This window comes from Pelobates fuscus, chromosome 2 (genome assembly GCF_036172605.1).
Source record: "Pelobates fuscus isolate aPelFus1 chromosome 2, aPelFus1.pri, whole genome shotgun sequence".
Taxonomy (NCBI): Eukaryota; Metazoa; Chordata; class Amphibia; order Anura; family Pelobatidae; genus Pelobates; species Pelobates fuscus.
The window spans coordinates 14,324,266-14,351,994 of NC_086318.1; the positions used below are offsets into that span (position 1 = coordinate 14,324,266).

Sequence of the window (27,729 nt, forward strand, 5' to 3'; positions counted from 1 at the left end):
CTGCGGTGATTGGTCTCGCCAATGCTTCTTGTTGTACAACCGTCAGGGTGGGGAGCTCTACTCTATCTAAATAATCAGCAATCTCTGTATCCAGTGGCTTGTGTGTTGTCGGATCATGTTTGAGATTATAGAGGCCTGAATAGTATTGTGCAAACTCATTACTAATGTCTATGGGGGTTATAGCCTTCCCTCCTGCACTGGTGCTTAAGTACGCTATTTTTTGTGCCTGTTGTTGTTTTTTTAACCTCGACGCCAGTAGTTTTCCTGCTCTATTCCCCTGAGAGTATTGTGTTGCCTTCATTCTTTTCAAATTATATCCCACTTTGTCAAGCGCATTTTGGCGCAGGTCGTGTCGTATTTGGGATATTTGATTTTTCCTCTGTGTTGTCGGGTTAATCTGGTTTTGGGCCGTCAGGGAGTATAGCTCTTTTTGCCACCCTAGCACTTTAGCATGTGTTTTGCGTTTTATATGTGATGCTTGTTTTATGAGTATTCCCCTTGCTACCGCTTTATGAGCTTGCCATATTGTGTGATGTGACAGCGAGGGGCTTGCGTTTTCCCTAAAATAGGTTTTAAGAGAGTCGTTCAATGAGGTTGAGAAGGTGGTATCGGTAAGGAGGGTCTCGTTTAGGCGCCAGGGGCTTTTATGCTTAAAATCGTACTTGTCTTTTAGAGTTAATTCCACGGGGGCATGGTCTGACCATACTATCTGTCCCACCTTGCTGTCTATTATCTGCTCCAAGTCCGCCCCCCCCCCACCAGAAACCCATCTATTCTGGAGTAAGTATTGTGGACTGACGAATGATAGGTGTATTCTCTGTCTTCGGCGTGTGTTACTCGCCATGCATCGTAATAGTGGTGCAGGGTCAATAGTTTCATCATGGCTGCACATTGTCGTTTTAGTGGCCTATATCTAGGGCTGTGCTGGGATAGTGTAGTGTCGAGGGTTGGGTTCAGAACGTGGTTTAAGTCCCCACAGATAATCGTCGTTCCTTGCTGTATCTTCGTCACCCTGCCTATTATTTTATGGAGAAAGTTTCTCTGATTGGTATTGGGGGCGTATATATTGGCTATCGTGTATAAAACATGGTTTATGCGGCCTACTATAATGGCATATCTGCCGTCTGTGTCTATGTCTTCCATAATTAGATCAAAGGCTACTTTTCTGCTTATGTAAGTGGATACTCCTCTAGATTTGGTAGCCGCTGTGGAATGGAACTGGTGTGGATATAAGGAGGTCAGGGGACGTGGGTGCGTTGTTCCCCTAAAGTGCGTCTCTTGTAAACACACTATGTCTGCGTCCTGTGCCCTGATGTCCCTCTCCAGGAGATGCCTTTGCACTGGGAGGTTGAGTCCCCTCACGTTATGACTATACAACTTTAGGGTGTCATATAAGGGAAGTGTCTGTATATTGCAATTGGAAGTAGTTCTAAACGAGGGCTCTGCCTTCCCCAGCCATGTCGAGCCAGGCAGATCCCCTCCTGCATTCTCCTTCGGGCACCTGTCTTGCAGCCCATTCCGGAGTCCAGCTCCAGGTTTGGGAGTGCAGCATATCTGTTATCATATAAGACAATTAAAATGGTTGGGCCACCCACTAGGCCCGTGCGGGGGTTGGTGAGGGATAGGTAAGGTGACATAACAGTGAAAAAACAAATGACATAACAATTAACAACACAACTTTGCCATACAATTACAAGTGAGAACAATATTGCCAAATTATTGGCTAGGTTCCCGTAGGGGGAACCTTGGGGGTCGGAGCTAAAAGCTTCGATCCTGGTTGATGGTGCTACCGCGAGGCTGGCCCTCGCTGACTCAATGACATTTTTATAGACCCTATACATACTTGTCTATTCAATACATTTATCCGCAAGCTAACTAGTCTCCGCAACATGGGGAATGTCTCGTGAGGCCATGTGGGCGGTGTGCCTGGGGGTTTAACCTACCCCGCTCCGGATAGAGTTGGCACTTTCTACTACTGCCATTGGGGTCGATTGGCGTTGGACGGCATCGTGCCCCCACCCGAGTGGTATCCGGACCTTGTGAATGATTCCCCTCTACCGCCTCCCTCACCCCCATGTTACCAAATTTGCATGTCACTCGGTTTGCTAGGCTAATCCAAAGCCTCCATTAAGGTAGTTAACACTAAACACAATCAATACTCATAAACTATGTACAAGCGGTGTCATCTGATACTTGCGGACTTGGGAAAGTTCTTGGCATTGTGGTGGTATTTATTTCCTCGCTTTCTTCCATGTTGAAGGCAAGCGGTTGTCCTGAGTCTGTTTTGCTTGAGAGGCAGGCAGGTCAATACCCCAGTCTTTTAGTATTTGTAGGCCGTTTTCCGGGCTTATGATAGCTGTGAGAGTCCCGTTGCGGTGAACTAGCAGCTTGGTCGGGTATCCCCACCTGTATGCGATGTTATTCGATCTGAGAACTTCCGTGATCATGCTGAAGGATTTTCTCGCCTTGAGTGTCATGGCGGAGATGTCTGCGAAAATCTTGATTTTCTGATATTCTAAAGGCAAGTCCGTGCGTGTGCGGCTGGCCTTGAGGACCGCTTCCTTGGCGTGAAAGTAATGCATTTTGAGCACTACATCCCTTGGGATGTCGGCAGGCAAGTATTGTGGTTTTGCGACTCTGTGAATACGGTCCAGCAGCAGGACGTCTTGCGGGAGGTCCGGTACCAAGAGGCGGAACAGCCCAGTTGCAAAGGCCTGTAGATCTTGCGGGCCTACTTGTTCCGGTATATTCCTCAGCCTCAAATTGCTTCGTCTTGCGCGATCTTCCATATCGGCGAGTTTCGCCTCGTATTGATTTAGTCGGTCCCATGCTTCCTCCATTCTGTCAGTTAGACGGTTATGTGCCTCAGTTTGTGCTTCCACAATATTTTCCAGTTCCGAGGTACGGGACCCCAGTTTTTGAATGTCTGTGCAGATGTCTGTGAATGATCTCTGCAGTGTACCTTGCAGCTTAGCCTCCATGCTGTCGAACATAGCCTGCAGGGTTTCTGCTGTCAGCACGAGGCCTGCAGTCTCCACATGTATTCCGTGCTCGTTATCTGACTCGGCGCCATCTTGCGAGTCTTCCGGTATCAGGGCCCCTTTTGGTTGCCCCTGTTTGTTGCCGAAAAAATTCAGTTTGTCCTGCTTGTCTGATCCCCTTTTGCTTCTGTGATGAGACATGGTATAAGAGTTCCCCGATTTTGTAATTTTCCGTCGATTTGGGTCTTTCTAAGTTATATGAGGGCCTAAATAGCCGCGGAGCTAACAAACCATGCGACTGCTCGCGTTCAGATCCAGGCCACGCCCGATCTGCTGCATTCCTAATAAATTTATCTACCATTCAACTATTTATTTCTTCAACTCTCAGATTAAACTCTTAACACATTATTTTCCTCTGATAATATAATTCTCTAGAAATCAATCCCAGCAGTCATACGAATCAATTGGTCTCAAGAGCTGCTATAATGTTAATTCTATTTATTAACAGTCTTTCTGCTGAGGGCTGGACACTTTGTTCTGATTTTTGTAGAATGTTACAGTATATTAATCTCTGTGTCTACTACTACTGATATATGATATATGATGTATGATGTATGACAGATGTGAGCTTCTTGAACAGGCTAATATGTACGCTCATTCTGAATATTTCATAATTTAGTTTTCCGATTCTTTAAGTAAACCATTGTTTTCAACACACAGAGACGAAGCCACATTGACTTCAATAAGGACTTGGAATTTGTTCAAAGGCTTTAAACATGATGAGAAGTAACGAGAGACGCAGGTTAATTTGCATTGAATTCCCTGATCGTGAACACATAGCAGACAGCAAAGATTATTAGAGTGAAGCTATGCCCCGCTCTCACATCCTGTCATTACGGTCCGAATTCAGACAGACAATAAGAACATGGAATTCATTATCTCACCGGCTGCGGAAGGCTTGGATTGCTATGCCTGTTAGACAAAAAATTGGAAGCATAGCACCTTAAGACTCCTTGTACCATAACCAGTATGATAAGCTGTGAGTGATGGTTATGGTGGTTAGAAAATCCCTTTACGTGATTTATTACAATGTAACAGAAGCTAACTCCTACGTAAAAAAGAAACCAGCCAAGTAATAGCAAGATACACTGGTTGCACTCAGATATGTCAAAAAGATGACCTGAGTGTTTGAACTGTTCTAGTAAATGTCGGACTGTCATATAGAAGCGCTCTGTGTATAATGACATCACTAGGCAGAACGTGGGGGATGAAGACTTGCCTGGGGATACTCTGGGATTGGCTGGCTTTGTATCAATCACAGTGAATTGATGAATCTTTAACTCCTTAAGGACCAAACTTCTGGAATAAAAGGGAATCATGACGTGTCACACATGTCATGTGTCCTTAAAGGGTTAAGGGGCTAAGCTTGTAAGAGCCCTCGTCAACTGAAGAACGTCTCATTCCTGAGACAATAGCTGGAGGGTCGGGATTATTAATCATATTTTGTTTTTTATTTTCTGTATATTTATGTTTCCATCGGGTATATTTTTATGATGAGGTTTTAGTTTTTAATTAAGTACAGTTCTATTTGGATACAATAGATTTTTTTTTTTTTTTTTTTTATCTTTAGGCTGTGCTATTTTTTTTTTAAAATAGAAAGATAGACATTAACACTTGACAATGTATTGTTTGGAAAAGATTTAAAGAGTTTTTCCTGGCTAATCCATGGCAGCATCGCTACAGGGCTAGCTCCACCCACTTGGCTGACTAGGATAAAAAATGCATTATAAATAGGACATATTGTCTGTCCTCTTGGCTGTAGACATGTTTTGAGGTAAATGTCTTATTACCTATTGGATTTATTTCCGCTTTCCCTGGCTAATTTTTATTTCGCATTTCCCAAGAGAGTTCAGCCTCTCTCTCTTGAAAGCCCCAGTATGTTGCCCTATTTAGGAAAAGTTCCTGGGGGATAGGTGCATCGTTAGTTACAGAATACCTATTAAAATCCACTGTGATCCTATGGGTAGCGGTATTATTGTGGGCGCACAGCATTGTTGCTCTAATTGCCCTCATTTTATGATGTTATGGGAGTCCTCTGGTTGAACTTAATGGATACTTGCCTTTCAATCACTCTGTATTTTTCTGTGAGGTACTCTTGCTCCTCTCCTCTTCTGGGCCGAACGTCTATTGTGCATGCGCAAGCTCAGAGCAAATTTGGCACAACTTCACAGCGAATTTATCATCAATTTGGTGCAAATTCAAAGCGAATTTGACCAAATTTGACCGTCTTCTGGCCTGACACATCTATGCCTTCTAAGTATGAGTGAAATCCATTGATTTGTGGATTCGCTAACTCATTTTGGTGCATTCACAGGCAGAGTCTAAACAGATTTGGATTTCTAATCGTTTGGTATTGTCCTACCATTAGGCTTTTTTCTCTGCGGTTTTGTGTAATGTTAGTTCAAGTAAGTGTTTTTCCATTGTATCTCTTTTATATGTGGCTTTCTCTTCAATATATGTGGCTTTCTCTTCATTACCTTGTTTTAGTTGCCCTTATGTCTACATCCAGGTCTTCCAGGGGATCTCCTTCAAGGTATACAAAGTAAGCTTTAAAAAATTTTTTAGCAAATGGAAAAGAGATAATTATTCAGCTCAGTAACACTGGACTCTTTTGCATCTTTGCAGTCCCTGAGCTTGAATCATCTGAAAGATCCACAGGAATAAGTTCCCACAAATCTGATTGTGATTGCTAAGTTTTTTAAGGGAAGAAATTATGTGTTTTCATGCAGCAGAACATTCTAAGGACCATCCTCAAGATAAGCTGAAATTGATCCAGATGGCACAGTATGGAATAGCATAGGTCCTGCAAAGGTCCTAGACATATGGCACATAAGGAATGGAATGACTCTCTATCTAATGTTTCAACTATGATTTCCCCTGTGAAGAATTTGAAGGTTTGTATTCTTCTGATGATTTGAATTTGATAGAGGATCAGATGGACCTAAAACAAGTGGAAACATTAATAAAGGCTGTAAACTTTAAAATTGAAGGAACCTTCTCAGGATAAACCATCTTCTTCCAATATTTTCTAGTACACGAGGCACTAAAATAGTTTTTTTTCCTGAGAATGGAAAAAAAACACACAGAAGAAGGAAGGGAAGATGACCAGAATGTATTCCTTCGCAGAAGAAGATTCATCTTAATGGGACACAATTCTCAAGATCAATGCTGCTATTATTAGATTTGGCAGGAATACTGCTTGACAAAGTGGCCTCTTCCAAGGAACCTATGGATCTTCGCATTAACATGAATTTATGTAAAAACAATGTTACTGATGTTACCGCAGGTGCAGCTTGTAGACCAGCCTTAACATCGGTGTGGTGTGGCTTCTTGGGCAGCAGAATTTATTTAACGTGCCTCCTTTTATCTAATCTGTATCCTGGCCTGAAATATGACCCTATCTGTGGCAGCTCTTTCTCCAAGAACAGCTTGTGTGGTATTCCTTTCCAAGGACATCTCCTTTTTGGGAAACCATTGGATGAGGCAATGAAAAGAGCAGCAGAAGGCAATGAAGTGTTTCTTCGTCAGTGTTGCCGGGATAAGAAGACCGACATTTCTTTTTGGATTAGACAGCCATTTCATGAATGCAGATCGTATAGGACCAAGATACCTTCATGCTCCAGAGTCTCTAATTCGTCATTATAAGAAATATAATTAACAATAATGTTGCAATTATCATAATGGTGATTTTATTGGAGTTAAGGACATACAAAGTTTATGTTTGTTACTGCTCAATGGTACCCCATTTTGACAGATTCTTTCTAATTCTTCATTTTATGCGACCAACGAAGATATTCAGAGGACAGATATCCCGCAATTCATGACATAAAAAATTATTCGTTTAGTAAAGTGAAAATGAGTTAATTTGGAATACTGGTGGACTTATGCATTTTATATCCATATTATGGGAATAAATCTCATTATTTTACCTAAAACCAGTGTTATTTTTATTCCTTTTTATACGTTTTATAAGTCTTCAAGCTGGTTTAGTGTTTAGTGAGCTGAATTTTGTATGTTGTATCTACATGACATGACAGAGGGCAGGTGGGATTTACTTCTTACTCACTGGGGTTAACAACAGTTATACGACAAATTATCCCATTATTTGCACTTAACTTGCAAAACCCTCATTCATTTTTTTTGCCACCTTCATCATAGACGACACGTAGACAATGAGGACATTGTCACCGCACAGGATAATGAGAATATCTTAGTGAACTGCATGTGTCATTATCCCTGTCCAACACAAGCGATCGGATGCCACTAATTAGCTCTCTGGTGATTGATGCGAGAGGACATTGACCGTCACAGAAGCAACACATATGAAGAAGATTTCTTATCTTTTCTTAGTTGAATAATTAATATCTGTGCTTCGCTTGACTTGGTCAATATCAGATATCTTCTGATTCTTTCATTTTTTCCTACTGATCATCCATTAATTATTCATCAGAGTCTCCTTTTGTTAAACCTGCCATGTGTCTGATCAGGCATCTTAATCAAAGTCCATTATTAATTGGAGTCTTCCATGCCAAAAGGCGACAGAGTGTCATTGCAAGTAGTTTATAATTAAATTAATTGGCCATGCACTTGTGTGTCTTCTTCTTAATCTAGTGTGGCCGATTATCAATGCCTCGAACATAATGCAACAATGTCATATTGAATTCTTTATTTTCTTCCTCAAATTTTTGTATTTCAGCATTATATTTCAAAAGAAAACAGAGAGGCATCCATTTCAGTTTTTTCCATTACCTGCATAAAAATGGTTAAAAGCAAAGGGCTTTCTTTCTGGTTCACGAATAATTCAATTGAGCTTCAGAGAAACATTCTATTAGCAGCAGGTAGACTTGTGCACAGAGGAAGAACTTGTTTCGGCTGAACCCCTTCCTCCAAAAATAAAGGCATTTTTCGAAAGGCAGAATTTTGTGCATGTGGTATTTCGGCACGACAGAAATTTATCCTCCAAAAAATATTTAGGTAAATGAATCAGATGAATCAAAAGGGCGTGAAATTGGGCCATAAAGAAGAAGATAAATAAAAAGACACAATATAAATATTATTTAGATATTTTGCAGTGCCCTGAAAGGAGATGATTATTCCACTATTTGGTTCACCGGTAAAGTGAAAAAAAAAAAGTTATCAATAAATATATAATATATCAATTTTTTTCTAGCGTTACTCTATTTTTCCTCCTCTGTTGGTCACAACTCACTTGATCTGAGAATAAAATCAACCTCTAGTGGTTCGCTAGTCAACAAACATCTTTTTTCCCATAAACCATCCATTTTATTGGCACCACCGGTGAAATTTCAAATCTCGAATCGAAAGAAACATACATCCATTGCCCGATTCATTTGGATCATGACTCGACTGCACTCCTGCTCAGAGTTTGGGAATTTAAACGATCACCAAAACGAAATTGCAATTTGTTACAAAATGAATCTCCAAGCCTGGAAGCAGCCGGAAAGCCAATTACAAATCCTGAAACAACTTGGGGTCGATATACAAAGGTATCAGGAAAAGTCACATAACAGAAAATTAGTTATTATTGGGATTCAGAAAGAAAAGTAAAGATTGGTTAGTTAATATCAGGACTCCGGGATCTGTGAGGATCTGGGATGGGTCACACACCGGGATGGGTGCCTCACTAATTTCAGCAAATGTTTTTGGAACTCAGAGTTTGCGCATTGTCTGAAGAAGACCTAGAGGAAGTGTTTAATAATATGTACAAACAACATAGTATCTGATTGTAAGCATAATGCTCCCATTTCAAAAATTATAAAAAAAATTAGATCTCACCACATAACCCAAGAGAGCCACATGGCTCTTCACCCCAAGCTACTACCGGTGTAGATTAAAAATACCTGAAACCTGGTTCTACAAAATAAAACATTCCTCCCAAACCTAGCGCCTTACCTGTTAAAATAATAATAATTATTATAGATTTATTTATTTATTTATAAAATATGTATTGCCAGTTTTCCTCCCAGAACTCCCTGGGAACTCGTTTTACATGGGTCGAGGAATTCAGAACATAGAATACTGACCGGTTAGTGAACACTTTGCTGTAGTTAAACACTTGGATTTCCAGCATTTCGTTGCCATCTATGTTGCTGGCAATCGGCCAACGGAAGGTCTGCAAGAAAAAGAGTAAGCAATCAATAAAAATATGCTTAGATTTCAGGGCATCCATCACTCGGTGTTCATTTAATAATTGTAATAAAATAAGAAGGAATGCTTTATTTATCATGAAATCATTTTTTTAGGTAAAAAAAATGGTTTTAATAAACAACAAACCTCCGCAGGTTAGTATTAATTTGTCACATTAATGAACTAGTTTATAATCTGGGTTTACTACCATCCACATGTATCATTTATAGAAGTAAAGATAAGTGTTGATAAAATGATGTACCAGGAGACAAAGTAACGTGTTATCTAATGATCTAAGAGTCCAACCAGCTCTGTGGGTGTAGATTAACCGTCTGCACCCTTTTAACTTGAAATATACCACCTCCCGCTGAGCTCCAGCCATCAGTGGCATTATTTGTACACCAATAATTTTAGTGCTTTTTCGAACTGCCGCATAAACCTGGAATTGTCCCATTGGTCCTCTTTAAATATATTATTTAAAGATAAAAGTGTAGCTCGTTCTGCAGATCAGTATGGGTTAAATAAAATATTTCACTAAATAAGTGAGTTAACATTACGAAGATCTTGTATATGTGTATGTATGTATGTGTATATATATATAATAAGAGAGAAAGAATATGAGTCTCTTCCCTCTCCAGAAAGAACGGTGTGTCCCTGGCTGCAATCAAATGTGTCAAATCCCAATTAGTAGTTTGGAAATATTAACCATAACTTATGGTTTTAACAGAGCAAAAGATCAGCGCTAACAAACCAACAAAAAATGTAGCACACCTAAAAGAATTGGGTTACCTCACAAACCCTAAAAAGTTAATTGAAAACAAAAAAAGAAAAAAGAGGAAGAGACCACCAGTGATATTGTGTGTATTAAATTGTATATATAAAATATATAAAAACTAAAAGAATTATACAATTTAATATAAAATGGAATAAAAAACAGTCCACACTAAAAAATTCAAATCTGAATAAAATACCACTTGTAACGTGTAACACTTTACACTGTTAAAACCAGAGCCGGCCTTAGCTCTGGTAAATGTGAGTAGGATTCAAACTGTTATTTACTCAACTATATTTTACTGAAAAAAACTGTACAGTTGGGACCTTTCTTTTGTTCTCTTACGAGCATCATCGGATTCCAAGCCTCCCCTGACTCGGAACTCCCCAGAAGAATACCACCTCTATTAAGACGTGGCTGTTCCCTTACAAGCAGTATTTTATTAGGATCTGGATTTTTATTGTGGATTGTTTTTATTCCATTTTATATTATATTTTATAATTCTTTTCGTTTTTATATATATTATATATATAATTTAACACATATTATCACTGGCGCTACCTTTTTTTCTTTTTCATTTTTTGTTTTCCAATAACAAGTTATGATCATGAGCGCATAAACAATGACCTCACATTGATCACTATTGCTTATTGATTGATTGGGGTGCAGCCTGAAATTAATATATAACAATGATATCTCATACATGGCTGTCCTTAATAAGAATGGTAATTATGGGGAAGGCTGTCTGAATATCATAGAACACACAAACCACGAGAAGGAGAAATAGGGAGGATAACTCCAACCTATGCTATCTCAGCAGCCAGCCAGCGAGAAGCTATCTCAGAGAAGAAAACACTTTGAATTTAGAGATATAAATCAAACAGAGCGAGTCCCTGCTAGCAGTACTCTTTATTATGATCAATTCTGTGTAAAACAATAAATAAATAGTTTATCATGAATGAAAGCAAGACTCACATTATGAGCAAGTCCCCCAAAGGCATGATTTATAATTTATCCCAAATCTCAAACATAGCACAGAGACTGCAATCCACGGAGAGAGGGGGAACAGAAAGAGAGAGCGTGAGCATTGCGAGAGAATGAGAGAGCGTGAGAGAGACAGGCATAAAATGATACAGAAAAGGATACAGCAATGCAGAGAGAGAGAGAGAGAGATACAGAACAAAATAGAGAAATAGAAAACAAGTGTGTGATAAAAGAAGAGGGAGATACAGAGAGGCAGGGGGAAGCAGAGAGAAAACCAGACAGATGAATAGAGAGACAGAGAGAAAGAGAGATGCAGAATGCAAGGGATGGAGAGAGACATGGAGGGAAAACAGAAAGACACAGATAGAGACACAAACAGACAGAGAAAGAGAAAAACAGAAGCAGGGAGACGGTAATAGAAAGAGAGAAAGGTAGAGAGAGACAGAGACATAAAAATACACGTTAGTGATACTGTTGAAATAGCCGCAATTACATAACGAAGACAAACAAAATGTTTCAAATCTTTCCATCTAAAATGGAAAATATGTGTAGCACCAAAAACATAGAAATGGTAAGTATTTAATGTTCATGTTAAATTAAAAAAGAGGCACCATTTCAGAGGGTAACATTCTGGTTGGGGGAGACTAGGATAAGATTAAAGCATGTTTAATCATATCTAACAGCACAGTGTGTTTACTTGAGTGTTTTTTTTTTAATCTCCTTTAATAACAGCCAAGGCTCCTACAGGCTCTAGCAGGCTATTACAAGAACAGTATATAAGACATTTGAAATTAAACAGACTGGGCAAAAAAGGACATTTAAAAATTAGAGCTCTCTTTACAGAATGTGTGTAGGGAGACTGTGTGAGTCCCATGCAGGGAGGTGTGACTATGCCAGCATCCGATCCTTTTTAATGCCTGATCCGGCTAAGGTGCTTGTCCATGCTGCTGTCCTCTCTCGCCTTGACTGCTGTAATTCACTTCTCAGTGGTATTACGTGTTCCCAACTAGCCCTGTTACAGTTTATAATGAATGCAGCAGTTAGGCTCCTCTTCCTGACCGCCGGCACCTCCCACACCTCCCCATCTGTCTGTCCCTACATTGTCTTCCTGTTAGATATGGGGCTCAGTTTAAGATCCTGGTTCCTGCTTACAAATCGCTACACAATGCTGCTCCAACCTACTTATCTTCACTAATACACAAATACGTCCTGTGTAGGCACCAACGCTCTGCCGTACTCCCACCTCTGACGCTCACCTTAAAGACTTCTCCAGGGTAGCCACGTTCCTTTAAAACACCCTTCCCCTTCCCTGAAAGCAATAAAGTCCCACCCTTCAGTAGATGGGGGTAACACAGACTCTCACTTATTTCCACCTGAATGCAGATACTAATGGGACAGAGATGGGTACCTCCTCCGTTCTGCCAGTCAGGCTATCACAGCCAGTCACTGGTAAACAGGTCTGGGCTGAAATGGGAGAATTTTAGAGGCTTGCAACACAGGAAGAGAAGCAGTGGATATTAGTGGAATTGTGAGTAGAAAGCAGTGGCTGGTCTAGGGCAGCGGTAGGCAAACTTTGGCACTAGATAGATCTTATAAACTACATCTCCCATAATGCTTTTGCTGCCATAGTGCTGGCAATGCATCAGGGGAAGTGTAGTCCTCAACATCTGGAGTGCCAAAGGCTGCCTACCCCTGGTGTAAGGGCTAATAGTACACATGTGGTAGAGGTGTGAAGGAAGAGAAGCAGTCATAATGGGTTATAATCATGACAAAAAAAAATCTGTTTGCGCATTTAAGGTTAAAAAATGTAAAGTTGCAGTGGTTGGTTGATTTGATTATTTGAGTTCATGTTTCCATACGATGCGACTTTCTCAGGAAGCTGTAATCCCCGAAGATTTCTGCAGCGAACAATTAATTTATAGTCTGTGCTTTTCTCTGTATCTTTTTGCTGAGTTCTTGCTACATTCTCTGGCTTAATGAACTGAATTCCCTCGTGCCACGGTACTTAGAGTCCTTCACATTTCACAAGACAATGCAGAGGAACTCTGAGCTCCCAAACGCTGCCGCACAGCTACGCAATTAATTATCCATTGATCAGAATCATGAATAAATATACAATCTGTCAAACATTGTCACTCGTAGGGTATCGTGTAAAACAATGTGTGAAAGGAATGTGGTGAGATAACATGTGACATAAAGAGAAAATTGATATTCATTACAGGAACGCAATATTCTGGAATCAATATACCTTTAATATCTTCAGTAGATGCAGAGTCTCTATAGCTACAAATATTCTAACACGCAAACTATTAAAGGGGAACTGTCAATTCTCTGGAATTTACAATAGACAGAATATTCAAGGATATAATCTTTCAATGTAGGGTAATAACTGCTTGATTCAAGGATAAATCTGACTGCCATTCTGGGGTCAAGAATGAATTTTTTGTCCTAGCTTGTTGCAAAATTGTGCTTCAAACTGGGGTTTTTTTTTATTTTTATTTTTTCTTTTGGATCAACAGCAAAAAACAGGTGTGAGGAAGGCTGAACTTGATGGATGCAAGTCTCTTTTCAGCTATCTAACTATGTAACTATGTGACTTAAACACTGAAAATCACCTAAAAATTGTGTTTACTTTTTTTTTATTTGATGCTTTATTTTCTTTTAAATTATTATTAAAGGATTACTCCAAGCACCTTGACCCCTTCAGTGATTTGAAGTGGTTATGGTGCCTGTCAGTGGCGTAGTTACCGGGGGGAGGGGCAGTGCAGTGAGTACAATGCACTTCCTCCCAGCTTATTAACGAGCCAAGGGAGAGAGAGAGGGGGAGGATCAAGATGTTAAATTCCGTTGTCTGTAGATGCCCCTCGGCCTGCGTGGTTGATGCGATGGGGCGATACCTTGGGAGGCTCTCAGCCCAGGTAGGTTAACAACAGGATAGAGTTACACTTGTGGTCTGATTCATCCTGAGGGAGTCCTTTCTGCCTCATGCGGAAGACTCTTGCATGGTCCCGCAGCTTATGCTAGAAGGCCTGGAAGATCAGTATGTAGTCAACAGAGCTGCGAAGAGGCTGCCAGGATGGGCCCAAGCCATGTGAGGCAGTTTTGAGTGTAGTCGCCATCTGCAATGTGAAGCATGGAGTAGTAGGTGGGTTTCAGTAAGGATATACCCCGCTGGTCTAGAGGAAGGGGTAGGAGTGTAGTGGGACCACACTGTGAGGAGCGAGGAGATCGGTTACCTTTTCCCAGCTCTATCCCAAGCAGGCTGCACCTCAGATTCTCGGGCTCCTGGTGGAGTTAAGTGTTGATTAGCAACTCTAAGAGATACCTGACGTAGATGGTGCACAGTTGGCGGATATATTTGTTTGTTGTAAAGAAAACTATCGGAGGTAAAGGATGGGAGGTGTAAGACAGTTCCTGGACAAGGATGAGCGCATAGCAGAGTTTGTTAAGATTACAATTTTTCAGTAAATGTAGGACGTTCTAAAATTACTTTTTTACCTTTTCAATTTACTTTAATTCTGGATGTTTATTAAGGACAGGGCTGTCAGACTGTCACATGTCTGTAGGGTACGTATGAATTTTGAACTCTCTGTGTGTGGTGGGAAATCAATAAATAACCTTCAGACATGATCACAAAGCAGCTCATGAATTCAATTGAGATGCCCACAGAATCCAGAATTCACATATTTTCCATAAATGTATGGGATCTGGCAACCTCTCTAAAACATTGAACAAACATGTATTCCTAATGCTAAAGGGCCCTGCTAATGATCTATCTACTCGTATCTACTGCGCCTTCGACTCTAACGAGCACCTCAATGTTTGAAACCTGGAAGCTTCAAAATGTTTTTGCTGGCGGATGTAATACACATTTATACAAGAAGATACTATTGCACAACATTGTGCTACAATGAAAATGTTTATTGCCATATACCATAGAAACATTTATGGTATTTCAATTTGAGTGTTACATATTAGGTATATTCTTTCTTAAGCCCTCTTTCAGGAATGAAATATGCCTGTATGAATGTGACGGAAAGAAATTTGCCAACTTTCATTCACTAGTTTTAATTCGCCAGAAAATTTCAAATTTTGCCCTGAATGTAATGAGTCATCAAATCTAATGCTCATTCAAATTTTGGAAACTTAATTTTCCTAAAAAGGGTTTGCATTAGATTCAAATAAATATGGTGTTAAGACACCCTCAGTGTCTGCAAGTAAAAGCGCCGTTTAGTTCACCTTCCCCTCTCACCGTATCAATTCTCCATTCGTATAAATTGTAATCCATGAACCATAACCAGGGGAAGCGGTAATCTCCTGAACGGGTTCCGTGAAGGGACTCCGGTTCCCGAACAGAACTCCACGAACTGCCGCTACTAGCCGAACCACGACATCCACCAAGCGGCATACGTTTCCAATAAGAAGTCTCTAAGCGTGAATAATAAATCCCCCCAATAACGAGACAGAAGCTCCGTATTGAGGGTCAAACAGGATCTGGTTTTACTGTGGGCTACCCGCCCGTATTTATGCGGGTCTCCCACTTGGTGGACACTCCCCTAGAGGACCAAATGGAAGACTGAAATTACAGAAGTACAGGAGGACATTCCAGACATACAGTCACATACTTTTCCCACAATGCAATATGGTTTCCTCCTCCCTGCCCTGGAGATAATTGGGAAGAAATGCAATTATCTCCAGGACAAAGACACATCACCATTTTAAATACAAAACCAGAAAATACATAAAAATACATAACTTTATAATAACCGAACATTTCACATTCACATCACATATCCCCAGATAGCCGGGATCTGAGGGCACATTATTGACGAATAGCGCTCAGATCCCATACGTATAGTTCAATCGCCATGGAGTCAAAGTTCTTACAGTTTTTCGGCAGGCGATTGACTCCATGGGAAGGCTATCTGGGTTAAGTACTTTTCGTCGACGGTAAAACTCCCGAACAGCCGGTGTTCGTACGGATTTGTCAAGACAGCCAGGTGACCCATGGTTTCAGCGGTGTTCGGCAGAAAGAGTGTCCGTTTTTAGTTCCATGGAATCAGAGCCGAACACCGCTGGGCTTTCGTATGGTTTAAAATGGCCGCTGCCTCGTGGTCGACATACGAACGACGGAAGTCAGTTTAATTGAGAAGTGTCTGCGGTTAACCACAACGTTCTAATTAGGATCAAAAGGTTAACCAGCAGCACACTTCTCTTCTGGGTGGCCATCCGTTCGGTAGCTTTATTCGTTGCAAACAGTCATTCGTATGGCTATGATACTGGAAACAGTCATTTATACGGACGGAATAAAATAGACGAATTCACCAAAAATAGACAGACGGATGGTTCTGTCACATATGGTATTTAGATCACAGTGTCCATCCTGTATGAACGGAATAGAGAATATCACATACTTTTAATCTATCGACTTAAAGTCCAATGTTTCCCCATTAGGAGGCTAGTGTGCATGTGCAGCCAATTGCCGTGCTGTTTCAAACAGCATGTACTCATAGAGATACCTTGAATTAATGCACATTTTTGTCGAGCTTTCATTGTCTCTATGAAGAGCAAAGTTTGCAGGACCTTGTCCAGGAAGTATCTCGGAGTGACAGCCACCAGATGTGGACCTCGGCAGCAATGTAAACACAGTTATTGTTCAGAAAAGGCAGCATTTACACTGCTCAGCCTGCTCAGGCTGCAGAGACAACAAGACCACTACAATACACTATACACCAAGACCACTACATTTAGCTGTATTAGTTATGGTCACTACAGTGTCTCTTTATTTACACACAAATGTATATGATATTCCAATAGTCATATTACGTGACAACAGTGCGACGTCATCTGTAAATAGTTAAATATTGAAAGTGTCTGATTCCAGACACATTATAAGACAGATTGCATCCAGTTATTCCAATATGATACAAGATAACTTCTGGATGAATTAATTAGTATCACTACGAGATGCACCCCTGGCGAGGTTAATTTACTGGCTGACAATACAATAAAACCGAAGCTGGTGTCTATTAACCCAGAACACGGAGAACATAAAAAGGTGGATCAGATAATTAGTAACACCTTTCACTATCAGACCGTGTTCTGCGATATCCTTTACTCTCAATATGTGTCAATTAGAATAAAATATTCTCTTTTATCTTTAACTCTCAAATCAATCATATTATTTATATTTTACACACAAAATGTGGATTTAATGTCACTGGTGCATGAAGTGATGTAACTGAATACACAATTACTGATATTTATTTATTTATAACATATTTTATCAGGAAGGATACATTGAGATGTCTCTCATTGCAAGTATGTCCTGGGTATTATGTTACAATGACCAGCAGGTAGGTAACTCTAACTGATATATGTCACCGTATTGGCAGTTGGGTAAACCTTGCTGATATATGTAAAAAATACAAGGCGGTAGGTGCAGTGTACTGATATGTAAACTGTAGCGGAGAGGTAGTATAATCCACAATATCTCCGCTGGTAGACAGGAACAGCATAGAATAATCCAGGTAAAACAAGTACAGCATACAATAATCCCGGTAGCGTTGTATAAATCCTTCCTTCCCAAGAACTAGATGACACATAGGCTGTGAGTCAACTGAGCTTTCAATCACAGGTCACAGTATTTATGTGGTTCCCCATGCAAGGGGTTTCCTTACTGATTTTACAGGGGTTGTACAGTAGTGGACCACATGGCGAACTCAACAACCAGGACATTTCTCCCACCATGCACTGCTGTACGAGAGGGATACTCCCACTAGAATATCCAGTTAAGTGGATTATCCCTCCGTGCAGCAGAACTGGCTTTTCACATAAAAATATATAACTTTAACATTGTTCGTGCTATTATACCGAATGACCGTTTGGCAGATAGCTGGGGTCTGAGCGCATACTTCCTGAAAGTACCGCTCAGATCCCAGCACAATTAGCCGACCGCCACACGAAGTACACTTGAACATAAATTTTTCACCAAAGTCACGAATACACATGCAGGGATAAACTACCGAAAGACCAGGGCTCCTGAACGGCCTGGAAGTCCAGCGGTATTCGTGCCGTCGAGTAGCCGATTTTAGTTCCAGGCACTCGATGACAAAATACCGCTGGGCTAATAAAGGATCCAAGATGGGCGACCGCCGCGTGGTCGGTATCCGAACGGCGGCCACCCTGAACATCTATTAACTACTGAAAGATACAATGTTGCGATCCATAATGGGAGCCACACGACCTCCTGTGTGTGGTCTCCCATTCGGTAGTTTGTTCGTTTCACGAACAGTGTTGAAATTCACTGTTCGTGAAACTACTATATGAATGCTGGTGGCTTTCGTGCCGCCAGCATACGAACGCTCTCGTTCGCATCAAATACAGACAAGGAAACATGCACAGTTCAGATAGCCTTAAAGCTACAACATCACATGAATGGAAATACAGTCTTAAGTGTCTAGTTTTGCCACATAAACCAATATTAGGAGGTAGGTACACCTGGCTAATATGTGTCACAATATTAAGAGATAGGTATTCCTTGTTGAGAAATGTGACAGTATTAGGAGGTAGGTACCTATAGGTCACAGTATGAGGAAGTAGGAATGCTCCACTGATATGTGTCAGATAATTGTGAGGTAGGTACAGCTCACTGTTATTTGTCACAATACTGGTAGGTAGGTTCATCTTGCTGGTATTGTCACAATATTGGTAGGTAGGTTAATCTTGCTGGCATTGTCACATTACTGAACTGTAGGTGCACTCTGTTATAATACTGATGGGTTGTTTCACATTACAGATATCTTTTACAGTGACTGTGAGGTAGGTGCACCTTAGCGGTATGTGTAAAAATACTATAAGATAGATACTTCTTACTGATATTTGTCACATTATTGTTTTTAGTTGACTTTTTTCCCGACCATATGAAATACGTAAACCCATGTAACATAGTGACATGTTAAAAAAACTAAACTGGCTGTCGCTGGAATCTCGACACACTCTTCATCTTTCCAGCCTTGTGCATAAGACAATTTCTGGGAAACTCCCATCCTACCTGAGTAGAATGCTCTCCCCGGCTGTTCCCACCTCCTATAACCTCCGATCCAGTACCAGCACTTTATTTAGCATATCGCAATACAAAAATAAAGTGGCTCGATCCTAGTTTTCCTACAGAGCACCACAATTATGGAATAACCTCAGGGACACAGTCACATCTCCATTCTATCTAAAATCTTTTAAGAGATCTATGGCAACACACCTCAATACAGCATGCACCTGTCATGATTGAATATATTTATTACCTGTAATGTGTTAGATTTATAAATGTGTGTATATATATATATATATATATTATAATGTATTCTTTTTTTGTAATATTATATGGTAACAATGCAATGTTTTGTAGACCCAGGACATACTTAAAAATGAGAGAAGTCTCAATGTATCCATCCTGGTAAATATGTTATAAATAAATCAATAACTATAAACACAGGGGGTTTGGAGTTAAAATTCTCATATCAGAAAAAAAAAAAAAAATGAGTAGCATCAGACATGACTAGTCTTAAGTCTTGTGGTCGCCAATCGACTAAAACGCCAGTTAGGAGAGAGAACTCAAATAAGATCTGTCCATTCCTATAGAACGCGATATTTACCGATACTGCGATGTGGTAAGTCAGGAGGTAGGTGGCTGTGCTCACTATGTGTCTATAAATTGCCTTGGGCCGCTTGCACTGATTATATTTATGTTCTGTCTGCTCAGACCTCGGGCAGCTGACGTGTTAAAGTCAGACTGTGAGTAATTGTTCACTCGTTTCATTTCTTCCTTTTTGTTTGTGTTTGTTCAACATCAGTAAATCTATCTCTGGATATTAAAGTCCCATCTGTTGCTCCAGACACAGAGAGGGAATTCCCTGCAGGGTCTGCGCACAGCGTGCTTGGATGTGTGAGCCAGAAAGCTGGAGATCATTGTTATTAATTAACCCCTGCAGCTTTATGCATGTTAATCAAATCATCGGTTCTAAGAGAACAAACAATATCTGTCTGTCTGTCTGTCTATCATTATAGAGAGGAGGATTTGTCTTTGACCTGTATAGAGAGCGCACAGACTATCCCAGCATAGTGTGACCGACTCAGTACACATAGACCTCTAGCGCTCATTAATAGGACTGTATAGAGAGCGCACAGACTATCCCAGCATAGTGTGACCGGCTCAGTACACATAGACCTCTAGCGCTCATTAATAGGACTGTATAGAAAGCACACAGACTATCCCAGCATAGTGTGACCGGCTCAGTACACACAGACCTCTAGCTCTCATTAATAGGACTGTATAGAAAGCACACAGACTATCCCAGCATAGTGTGACCGGCTCAGTACACATAGACCTCTAGCGCTCATTAATAGGAATGTATAGAAAGCACACAGACTATCCCAGCATAGTGTGACCGGCTCAGTACACATAGACCTCCAGCTCTCATTAATAGGACTGTATAGAAAGCACACAGACTATCCCAGTATAGTGTGACCGACTCAGTACACATAGACCTCTAGCTCTCATTAATAGGACTGTATAGAAAGCACACAGACTATCCCAGTATAGTGTGACCGACTCAGTACACATAGACCTCTAGCTCTCATTAATAGGACTGTATAGAAAGCGCACAGACTATCCCAGCATAGTGTGACCGACTCAGTACACATAGACCTCTAGCTCTCATTAATAGGACTGTATAGAATGCACACAGACTATCCCAGCATAGTGTGACCGGCTCAGTACACACAGACCTCTAGCTCTCATTAATAGGACTGTATAGAAAGCACACATACTATCCCAGCATAGCGTGACCGGCTCAGTACACATAGACCTCTAGCTCTCATTAATAGGACTGTATAGAAAGCACACAGACTATCTCAGCATAGTGTGACCGACTCAGTACACACAGACCTCTAGCTCTCATTAATAGGACTGTATAGAAAGCACACAGACTATCTCAGCATAGTGTGACCGACTCAGTACACACAGACCTCTAGCTCTCATTAATAGGACTGTATAGAAAGCACACAGACTATCCCAGCATAGTGTGACCGGCTCAGTACACATAGACCTCTAGCTCTCATTAATAGGACTGTATAGAAAGCGCACAGACTATCCCAGCACAGTGTGACCGACTCAGTACACGTAGACCTCTAGCTCTCATTAATAGGACTGTATAGAAAGCACACAGACTATCTCAGCATAGTGTGACCGGCTCAGTACACATAGACCTCTAGCTCTCATTAATAGGACTCTATAGAAAGCACACAGACTATCCCAGTATAGTGTGACCGGCTCAGTACACATAGACCTCTAGCTCTCATTAATAGGACTGTATAGAAAGCGCACAGACTATCCCAGCATAGTGTGACCGGCTCAGTACACATAGACCTCTAGCTCTCATTAATAGGACTGTATAGAAAGCACACAGACAATCCCAGTATAGTGTGACCGACTCAGTACACATAGACCTCTAGCTCTCATTAATAGGACTGTATAGAAAGCACACAGACTATCCCAGCATAGTGTGACCGACTCAGTACACGTAGACCTCTAGCTCTCATTAATAGGACTGTATAGAAAGCGCACAGACTATCCCAGTATAGTGTGACCGACTCAGTACACATAGACCTCTAGCTCTCATTAATAGGACTGTATAGAAAGCGCACAGATTATCCCAGCATAGTGTGACCGACTCAGTACACATAGACCTCTAGCTCTCATTAATAGGACTGTATAGAAAGCACACAGACTATCCCAGCATAGTGTGACCAGCTCAATACACATAGACCTCTAGCGCTCATTAATAGGAATGTATAGAAAGCACACATACTATCCCAGCATAGTGTGACCGGCTCAGTACACACAGACCCTTTAGCTCTCATTAATAGGACTGTATAGAAAGCACACAGACTATCCCAGTATAGTGTGACCGGCTCAGTACACATAGACCTCTAGCGCTCATTAATAGGACTGTATAGAAAGCACACATACTATCCCAGCATAGTGTGACCGGCTCAGTACACATAGACCTCTTGCTCTCATTAATAGGACTGTATAGAAAGCGCACAGACTATCCCAGTATAGTGTGACCGGCTCAGTACACATAGACCTCTAGCTCTCATTAATAGGACTGTATAGAAAGCGCACAGACTATCCCAGCATAGTGTGACCGACTCAGTACACATATACCTCTAGCTCTCATTAATAGGACTGTATAGAATGCACACAGACTATCCCAGCATAGTGTGACCGGCTCAGTACACACAGACCTCTAGCTCTCATTAATAGGACTGTATAGAAAGCACACAGACTATCCCAGCATAGTGCGACCGGCTCAGTACACATAGACCTCTAGCTCTCATTAATAGGACTGTATAGAAAGCACACAGACTATCCCAGCATAGTGTGACCGGCTCAGTACACATAGACCTCTAGCGCTCATTAATAGGAATGTATAGAAAGCACACAGACTATCCCAGCATAGCGTGACCGGCTCAGTACACATAGACCTCTAGCTCTCATTAATAGGACTGTATAGAAAGCACACATACTATCCCAGCATAGCGTGACCGGCTCAGTACACACAGACCTCTAGCTCTCATTAATAGGACTGTATAGAAAGCACACAGACTATCCCAGTATAGTGTGACCGGCTCAGTACACATAGACCTCTAGCTCTCATTAATAGGACTGTATAGAAAGCACACAGACTATCCCAGCATAGTGTGACCGGCTCAGTATACACAGACCTCTAGCTCTCATTAATAGGACTGTATAGAAAGCGCACAGACTATCCCAGCATAGTGTGACCGACTCAGTACACATAGACCTCTAGCTCTCATTAATAGGACTGTATAGAATGCACACAGACTATCCCAGCATAGTGTGACCGGCTCAGTACACACACACCTCTAGCTCTCATTAATAGGACTGTATAGAAAGCACACATACTATCCCAGTATAGTGTGACCGGCTCAGTACACATAGACCTCTAGCTCTCATTAATAGGACTGTATAGAATGCACACAGACTATCCCAGCATAGTGTGACCGGCTCAGTACACATAGACCTCTAGCTCTCATTAATAGGACTGTATAGGAAGCACACAGACTATCCCAGCATAGTGTGACCGGCTCAGTACACACAGACCTCTAGCTCTCATTAATAGGACTGTATAGAAAGCACACATACTATCCCAGTATAGTGTGACCGGCTCAGTACACATAGACCTCTAGCTCTCATTAATAGGACTGTATAGAAAGCGCACAGACTATCCCAGCATAGTGTGACCGGCTCAGTACACATAGACCTCTAGCTCTCATTAATAGGACTGTATAGAAAGCGCACAGACTATCCCAGCATAGTGTGACCGACTCAGTACACATAGACCTCTAGCTCTCATTAATAGGACTGTATAGAAAGCGCACAGACTATCCCAGCATAGTGTGACCGACTCAGTACACATAGACCTCTAGCTCTCATTAATAGGACTGTATAGAATGCACACAGACTATCCCAGCATAGTGTGACCGGCTCAGTACACACAGACCTCTAGCTCTCATTAATAGGACTGTATAGAAAGCACACATACTATCCCAGCATAGCGTGACCGGCTCAGTACACATAGACCTCTAGCTCTCATTAATAGGACTGTATAGAAAGCACACAGACTATCTCAGCATAGTGTGACCGACTCAGTACACACAGACCTCTAGCTCTCATTAATAGGACTGTATAGAAAGCAAACAGACTATCTCAGCATAGTGTGACCAGCTCAGTACACATAGACCTCTAGCTCTCATTAATAGGACTGTATAGGAAGCACACAGACTATCCCAGCATAGTGTGACCGACTCAGTACACACAGACCTCTAGCTCTCATTAATAGGACTGTATAGAAAGCACACAGACTATCCCAGCATAGTGTGACCGGCTCAGTACACATAGACCTCTAGCTCTCATTAATAGGACTGTATAGAAAGCACACAGACTATCCCAGCACAGTGTGACCGACTCAGTACACGTAGACCTCTAGCTCTCATTAATAGGACTGTATAGAAAGCGCACAGACTATCCCAGTATAGTGTGACCAGCTCAGTACACATAGACCTCTAGCTCTCATTAATAGGTCTGTATAGAAAGCACACAGACTATCCCAGCATAGTGTGACCGACTCAGTACACATAGACCTCTAGCTCTCATTAATAGGACTGTATAGAAAGCGCACAGACTATCCCAGTATAGTGTGACCGACTCAGTACACATAGACCTCTAGCTCTCATTAATAGGACTGTATAGAAAGCACACAGACTATCCCAGTATAGTGTGACCGACTCAGTACACATAGACCTCTAGCTCTCATTAATAGGACTGTATAGAAAGCACACAGACTATCCCAGCATAGTGTGACCGACTCAGTACACGTAGACCTCTAGCTCTCATTAATAGGACTGTATAGAAAGCGCACAGACTATCCCAGTATAGAATGACCGACTCAGTACACATAGACCTCTAGCTCTCATTAATAGGACTGTATAGAAAGCGCACAGATTATCCCAGCATAGTGTGACCGACTCAGTACACATAGACCTCTAGCTCTCATTAATAGGACTGTATAGAATGCACACAGACTATCCCAGCATAGTGTGACCGACTCAGTACACATAGACCTCTAGCTCTCATTAATAGGACTGTATAGAAAGCACACATACTATCCCAGCATAGTGTGACCGGCTCAGTACACACAGACCCTTTAGCTCTCATTAATAGGACTGTATAGAAAGCACACAGACTATCCCAGTATAGTGTGACCGGCTCAGTACACATAGACCTCTAGCGCTCATTAATAGGACTGTATAGAAAGCACACATACTATCCCAGCATAGTGTGACCGGCTCACTACACATAGACCTCTAGCTCTCATTAATAGGACTGTATAGAAAGCACACAGACTATCCCAGCATAGTGTGACCGGCTCAGTACACATAGACCTCTAGCTCTCATTAATAGGACTGTATAGAAAGCACACATACTATCCCAGCATAGTGTGACCGGCTCAGTACACATAGACCTCTAGCTCTCATTAATAGGACTGTATAGAAAGCACACATACTATCCCAGCATAGTGTGACCGGCTCAGTACACATAGACCTCTAGCTCTCATTAATAGGACTGTATAGAAAGCACACATACTATCCCAGCATAGTGTGACCGGCTCAGTACACATAGACCTCTAGCTCTCATTAATAGGACTGTATAGAAAGCACACAGACTATCCCAGCATAGTGTGACCGGCTCAGTACACATAGACCTCTAGCGCTCATTAATAGGACTGTATAGAAAGCGCACAGACTATCCCAGCATAGTGTGACTGGCTCAGTACACATAGACCTCTAGCTCTCATTAATAGGACTGTATAGAAAGCACACAGACTATCCCAGCATAGTGTGACCGGCTCAGAACACATAGACCTCTTGCGCTCATTAATAGGACTGTATAGAAAGCGCACAGACTATCCCAGCATAGTGTGACCGGCTCAGTACATATAGACCTCTAGCTCTCATTAATAGGACTGTATAGAAAGCACACAGACTATCCCAGCATAGTGTGACCAGCTCAGTACACATAGACCTCTAGCTCTCATTAATAGGACCGTATAGAAAGCACACAGACTATCCAAGCATAGTGTGACTGGCTCAGTACACATAGACCTCTAGCGCTCATTAATAGGACTGTATAGAAAGCACACAGACTATCCCAGCATAGTGTGACTGGCTCAGTACACATAGACCTCTAGCGCTCATTAATGGGACTGTATAGAAAGCACACAGACTATCCCAGCATAGTGTGACCGGCTCAGTACACATAGACCTCTAGCGCTCATTAATAGGACTGTATAGAAAGCACACAAACTATCCCAGCATAGTATGACCGGCTCAGTACACATAGACCTCTAGCTCTCATTAATAGGACTGTATAGAAAGCACACAGACTATCCCAGCATAGTGTGACCGGCTCAGTACACATAGACCTCTAGCTCTCATTAATAGGACTGTATAGAAAGCACACAGACTATCCCAGCATAGTGTGACCGGCTCAGAACACATAGACCTCTTGCGCTCATTAATAGGACTGTATAGAAAGCGCACAGACTATCCCAGCATAGTGTGACCGGCTCAGTACATATAGACCTCTAGCTCTCATTAATAGGACTGTATAGAAAGCACACAGACTATCCCAGCATAGTGTGACCAGCTCAGTACACATAGACCTCTAGCTCTCATTAATAGGACCGTATAGAAAGCACACAGACTATCCAAGCATAGTGTGACTGGCTCAGTACACATAGACCTCTAGCGCTCATTAATAGGACTGTATAGAAAGCACACAGACTATCCCAGCATAGTGTGACTGGCTCAGTACACATAGACCTCTAGCGCTCATTAATGGGACTGTATAGAAAGCACACAGACTATCCCAGCATAGTGTGACCGGCTCAGTACACATAGACCTCTAGCGCTCATTAATAGGACTGTATAGAAAGCACACAGACTATCCCAGCATAGTGTGACCGGCTCAGTACACATAGACCTCTAGCGCTCATTAATAGGACTGTATAGAAAGCACACAAACTATCCCAGCATAGTATGACCGGCTTAGTACACATAGACCTCTAGCTCTCATTAATAGGACTGTATAGAAAGCACACAAACTATCCCAGCATAGTATGACCGGCTCAGTACACATAGACCTCTAGCTCTCATTAATAGGACTGTATAGAAAGCACACAGACTATCCCAGCATAGTGTGACCGGCTCAGTACACATAGACCTCTAGCTCTCATTAATAGGGACTTCTTAATCAACAGTTACATTTACCAAATTAGCTTTTTCTTTCCTCCCCAAGGCAATTCATCAAATTAACCCTTATTAAAGCGATATTTCACACAGTTGAAGATTCGAGATGAACTTAACAATTCAAGCAGAAAAATTGTAAGAAAAATATCATTGGTATAAAATCTCACATTTGAAATGCAGTGATCTGTACATGTAGCCTGTAGTCAACATGTTGCATATCGAGACTCGTGCTTCATGAACGCTCTACTTGACAGTTAGTGACCTTTCTTGGCTTCTGGATGCAAAATGATACATCGATTTAACAAACCAGGCTTAGAGAATGAGTTTGGACCTGTCTACTTGAAACATCACTTAATCTTAGTCCAGCTTTACAGAGACAGTCAGTACAGTCATTGCAAATTGGTAAAACTCCTGGATTCAATGTCTGTTAATTGGTGGCAGAAGGTCAATCTGTATGATGAAAGGACTTTGAACTTTGTGTTTTCATCTTGTAATAAAAGAACCACTTTTTAACTCTTTTTTTTATATACTTATAAACGGATCAGCCACAACATTAAAACCTCCAACCTAATATCGTGTAGGTCCCTCTCATGTACCCAAAATAGCTATGATCAATTGAGGCATGGATTCCACAAGACCTCTGAATGTGTCCTGTGGTATCTGGCACCAAGACGTTAGCAGCAGATCCTTTAAGTTCTGCAAGTTGCGAGGTGGGGTCTCCATGGATCACGTTTGCTTTTCCTGCTCATCCCACAGACACTCTATTGCATTGGAATCTGCAGAATTTGGAGGCCAAGGTAACACTTTGAAGTCTTTGTCATATTCCATGTTGTTTTTGCAGTGGGGCAGGGTCCATTATCCTGCTGAAAGAGGCCATTGACATCAGGGAACTCT

At 41.4% G+C, this 27,729-nt stretch overlaps 1 protein-coding gene across 2 annotated transcripts in view; it reads right to left on the bottom strand.

The window, feature by feature from the left end:
* Positions 1-27,729, bottom strand: part of OTOF (otoferlin) — a 338,353-nt gene that overhangs the window by 205,084 nt on the left and 105,540 nt on the right. For both annotated transcript variants that reach the window (XM_063441964.1, XM_063441962.1), the window contains exon 3: positions 9,086-9,174. In XM_063441964.1, the coding sequence (XP_063298034.1) occupies positions 9,086-9,174 (89 nt within the window). The remainder of the gene's footprint in view (positions 1-9,085; positions 9,175-27,729) is intronic.